The sequence below is a fragment of the Tupaia chinensis genome, unplaced genomic scaffold (assembly GCF_000334495.1).
Source record: "Tupaia chinensis unplaced genomic scaffold, TupChi_1.0 Scaffold139733_1, whole genome shotgun sequence".
Lineage (NCBI taxonomy): Eukaryota > Metazoa > Chordata > Mammalia > Scandentia > Tupaiidae > Tupaia > Tupaia belangeri.
The window spans coordinates 1,758,816-1,763,162 of NW_006199613.1; the positions used below are offsets into that span (position 1 = coordinate 1,758,816).

At 40.4% G+C, this 4,347-nt stretch overlaps 1 protein-coding gene across 6 annotated transcripts in view; it reads right to left on the reverse strand.

Moving 5' to 3' along the window:
- Positions 1-1,045: 1,045 nt before the first annotated feature.
- The window catches only part of HIPK3 (homeodomain interacting protein kinase 3), a 108,738-nt gene continuing 105,436 nt past the window's right edge, over positions 1,046-4,347 (reverse strand). For all 6 annotated transcript variants that reach the window (XM_014593083.2, XM_006162113.3, XM_006162112.3 and 3 more), the window contains one exon: positions 1,046-4,333. In XM_014593083.2, the coding sequence (XP_014448569.1) occupies positions 3,857-4,333 (477 nt within the window). In that variant the 3' untranslated portion in view covers positions 1,046-3,856. The remainder of the gene's footprint in view (positions 4,334-4,347) is intronic.

A 4,347-nucleotide genomic window follows, 5' to 3' on the forward strand; every position in this document is an offset into this window, starting at 1 on the left:
GCACTTCCCTACTGGTATTCCTCCAAAGTTCGATCCTTCACGTCTGAGGTGGTACTTGAGGACTTAACTTCAATTGGCCTACTATGATCCAACAGTCACGGTCAAGTTTCATATCTGAAACTTCATACGTGTTCCCTATTCTATATGTGTCATACATAGTGAAAAATGTTCCTCTCAAAAAGTAACTGAGAAAACTTAATACTCAAGGAGGTGGGCCATGGCCACTGCAGAAGTACGGGTGGGATGGGCCAGTTGCGGCCAGGCAGCTGGGCTGCTCACAGCTGACTACACTCCTGGCTGGGTGGCTGTGGGAGCTGCCTCGACACCTTACGCCTGGACTTCATTTGGTAGCAGAGATGACACAGCCCCTGTCTGGGCTGGGCGTTAAAGGGGACGGTGGAGTTTGGGAGCCTTTCCCTTCCTCAGCCTGGAAGCAGAACTGGGGTGGAAAAAAAAGTCAACAAGCTGTTTGCTGCAATATATATATTTTAATTCAAAGTGAATCAACAGTAATACACCATAAATTCTTACTTTGACACTCACCAAAATAGTCACCTGGAAAACCCGCTTTGTGTGACCAAGTACAGAGGCGTGGCCACATTTAAATCACTGAGAACTAGAGAGAAACGCTACCGCAAACCGAAATAGACATTACATCCATAAAAATTTTCCCAGTCCTTATTGTAATATTGCACAGTGCAATTGCTACATGGCAAACTAGTGTAGCATGAATAAAAGCAAAACAAACCAAAGAAAGAAAGCCACAAGTCTAAACTTGTTAGACAGTCAACAGCGCAAACTTAGTAATCAAGTTGCTATCATTGGGTTCATTAAAACAAATCTTCCTACACCTTGCAGTGTATGATTTAACTTTTACTTAACACAAAGCAAGTTTAAAACTAGAAGTAGAGATTTTAAAAATAAAAAGATTCTCTAATGCAGTGAAATTTAATTAAACACCCTGAAGGAAAAAAGAATGACTAAATATCAAAGAATTTCATAAAAAATAATTTGCGAGTTACAATATGCAAATATGCAACTTGGAAATCATGCAGTGTTTTATTTAAAAAAGCATTAAAACAAAACTGGTAAAAATGGTTTTAAAGAGAAGTACAAATCCAAATTATTTCATGAATATGCTAAATTTAGACGTTAGCAGAACTTGGAAATTTAACATTTTTAAACACACTAAAAGGCCCATGATTGTAGTGAATTAAAACCAGTATATGGAACTGGGAGATGCCTTTATCAAACATTACAATTATATTATGAAAATGCTGAAATGGACCACTAAGTCCACCAGCTAAGACTTCCTCAGCCTGGGAACTTAGAAAACACGAAGCTCCAGAGTAGAGAGAAGGCTCGAGCAAGGGCAGCGCGCCGGTCTTGGCCTGCTTGTACTGTCGGTCCTCTGCACCTGGTGGCTCTGAAACACCCGCGCCAACACTGATCCTTTTCCAAGGGAGCAGGTACCAGTCACCTTCTGGACCCTATCAGTAAAACGCAGAGGCTGTGGAGGGCAGCAAGTGTACTTAAATAGTGACTCCATAAATCTGTCATCTGTAAATCATCTTTTAAATTAATCTTAGGCTACTCCTTTCTTATGCGTATTATATATACATATATTTCTCTTAATATAAAATGCATAGAATCAATTACTAAAAACACTGAAACCTGTGGGGAAAATTAAGTCCTTCATTTTCAGTGTGACTAAAAATGTACTGCTGGTTTTTATTTTATGATCTAATACTGTAATTTTTAAAATCAATTTCAGGCACATTTATTTCACTGATGATTATTAAATAAAACACTGCTTCCATTAATGGAGTAAAGACAAGTCTACCCATTGTTAGCTTACTGTCAAGGCTGTACTAGTGGTGGGCGAGTTGTTGATCAAAGAAACACTGTAAATGCAGATGTCTGGACAGTTCTACACTTAAATGCTTTGTACTGTTATTCCAGTAAATGCTGTAAGGTTATATTCCAGATTTGTAAGGAAAAAAGGTAAGCCAAGCCTGCAAGATACAGCTTTCTCAAGTTCTGCAATGCCAGTATGAGAATAAAAAAATTAAGTTACATTGATACATCCAAGTTTATATGCAGTGATGAGCACAAACATTAATAGAGATAAAATACTGACGCAAATAACACACCCCAAAATAACATACGCAATTATTTTCCATCATTTACAATACAGTAGTTACAATGACACTCCAAAAGAAAAGCAAAGTAAAAAACCAAAGCCCCAACTTCTATTTCATGTAATTAGACTTATACAGAAATCAGAAGGCTAAATAACAACTAGTTAATCACCTATTTTCACAGCTATCTGAAGTGGCAATCATTATATAGCAGCTTATCTATGATACATTCAAGATAAATGATACAACTGATTACTTGCCTGTAAGCTAGAACACAGCCTCAGTTCAATACCTTTCCTTACTTCCACCTCTACACTAACAATATACTTGAGGTCTATGCAAAAAGTAGCTACCTTTTATATAAGAAATGGATGATTAAGTCTTTGGTGCTGTAAAAGCAACTTCATTTAAACATCACCACCACCACCAAAAAAAAAAAGGGGGAGGAGAGGGGGGAATCCAAGACACACTTCCTAGAAAAAAAGCATGTAATTTCTGTCCCTGACGGAATGTATTAAATAAGCAAATACCACCAACAAGCAAAACAAGTACTACAATATAAAAAATACTTGGGGGGGGGAGAAAACCCTCTCACATGCATAAATGAAAAATTGCACACAAAGAACTCACATCTTTTCAAGCTTCAATATAGTAAATATTCTGCTACTATTTATTAAATACTGCATGGTTTGCCCAAGCTAAGATGAAACCACATCATGAATCAATGAGCGTTTTGCATCTTCTTGCATTATCTACTCAAAGGTCATGCCTACAGCGCCGCTAAACATTGTATCAAGTCCAATTATACAGCAAACACTCCCAAATAAACTTAGATTGTACTGCAGTTTCACTTAACAGTATATAAAATGCTGTGCCAGTTTATCAACTATCCATTAGATACTGAATCAATTTTTCTTAAGCACTACTAACTGCTTTTCTTGAAGCTAGATCATTCTGAAAAATCAGACAGCAGAATTCAGCTATAGCAAACATGCTGCCCTTTTAAAAAGGAAAACCAGCTACTACCTGAAATCATACCACACAAAACCAAAAGGAACATTACTCTATCGAGAGAAAAGTAAAGAGTAGGTCTGAGTCATAAGTGCTGCAGTCCTCGACATTTATGTATAGGTAATAACATTAACGACCTCAAATATTAAGGCACTATGTGTGGGAACGGTTTACAATGCAGCTGAGATTATTAGCACAACATTTAAGAGCAAAGTCTAGGCAATGTTTTGCCCATGCAAAGACACATGCAAATGTAGAGAACAACAGCTCGGTTTCTTAAGTAAGTGACCCGACATGTACTGAGACACAGATCTACACTCACTGAATGCGGTAATCGGACATGTGTGCATCTGCTGCTCTAAGTCTGTACACAGAATGGCTTCCCAAATGTGGACGTGTCTTGCACTAGTTAGAAGGCAATTTTATAAAAAATAGCAGGAGCAAAACTGGACTTCGCTCCCATAAGTCACCTGTCTAGAGTTACTACGTAAGAAGATAACATGACCAAAGACAAGTATACCAAATGTGCAAAACACATTAAAAGTGAGTTTTTTTAAAGCTCAAAGTTGTTTAAATTGCACCCAAGTCTACATGATTCAAAAATAATTTTCTTGTGCCATGGCTAACATTTATTAAATACCATGTTTTTATTTGTAATCAAACGTCTGTGTCACTGAGCTTCCTTGATACACGTCTCAGAGCCGTCACATGTATGGATACTGGCCGGGCTTGCTCGGACTCAGTGGGAACCCAGCATACGCCGGGGACGCTGCGATGTAGGAGTGGGGCGGGAAGACGGGCTTGAACTGAGTCTGATGGATGGTCGGGGACGGCAACAGCCGGGGGTTTATGCCCACCGGGACTTGGCGAACTATGCCGCTGGGGTGGGAGAGACTGTAAGTGGGGTGCTGCAACACAGGTCTCGAGGTGCACGGCGAGGCTAAGAGGTGGGCCACGGGGGCAGCAGTGCCAAGGGCGGCCGACGAGGGGAACGGAAGCAGGGTGGGCTGTCCTCCCAGGTGCGAGCTTCCAGCCAGGTGGGCGTGCACGGCCGTGCGGCTGGGGCTGCCGTGAGGAAGAGGGAACGGATTACTGGCAACGCTGCTGGGAACAAAGGCTTGCTGCCTTCGGTGTGCAAAGTTTCCATTCCACTCTTGAGGCCCAGATCCGAAGTGCTGGACCTGTGTCACAGGGA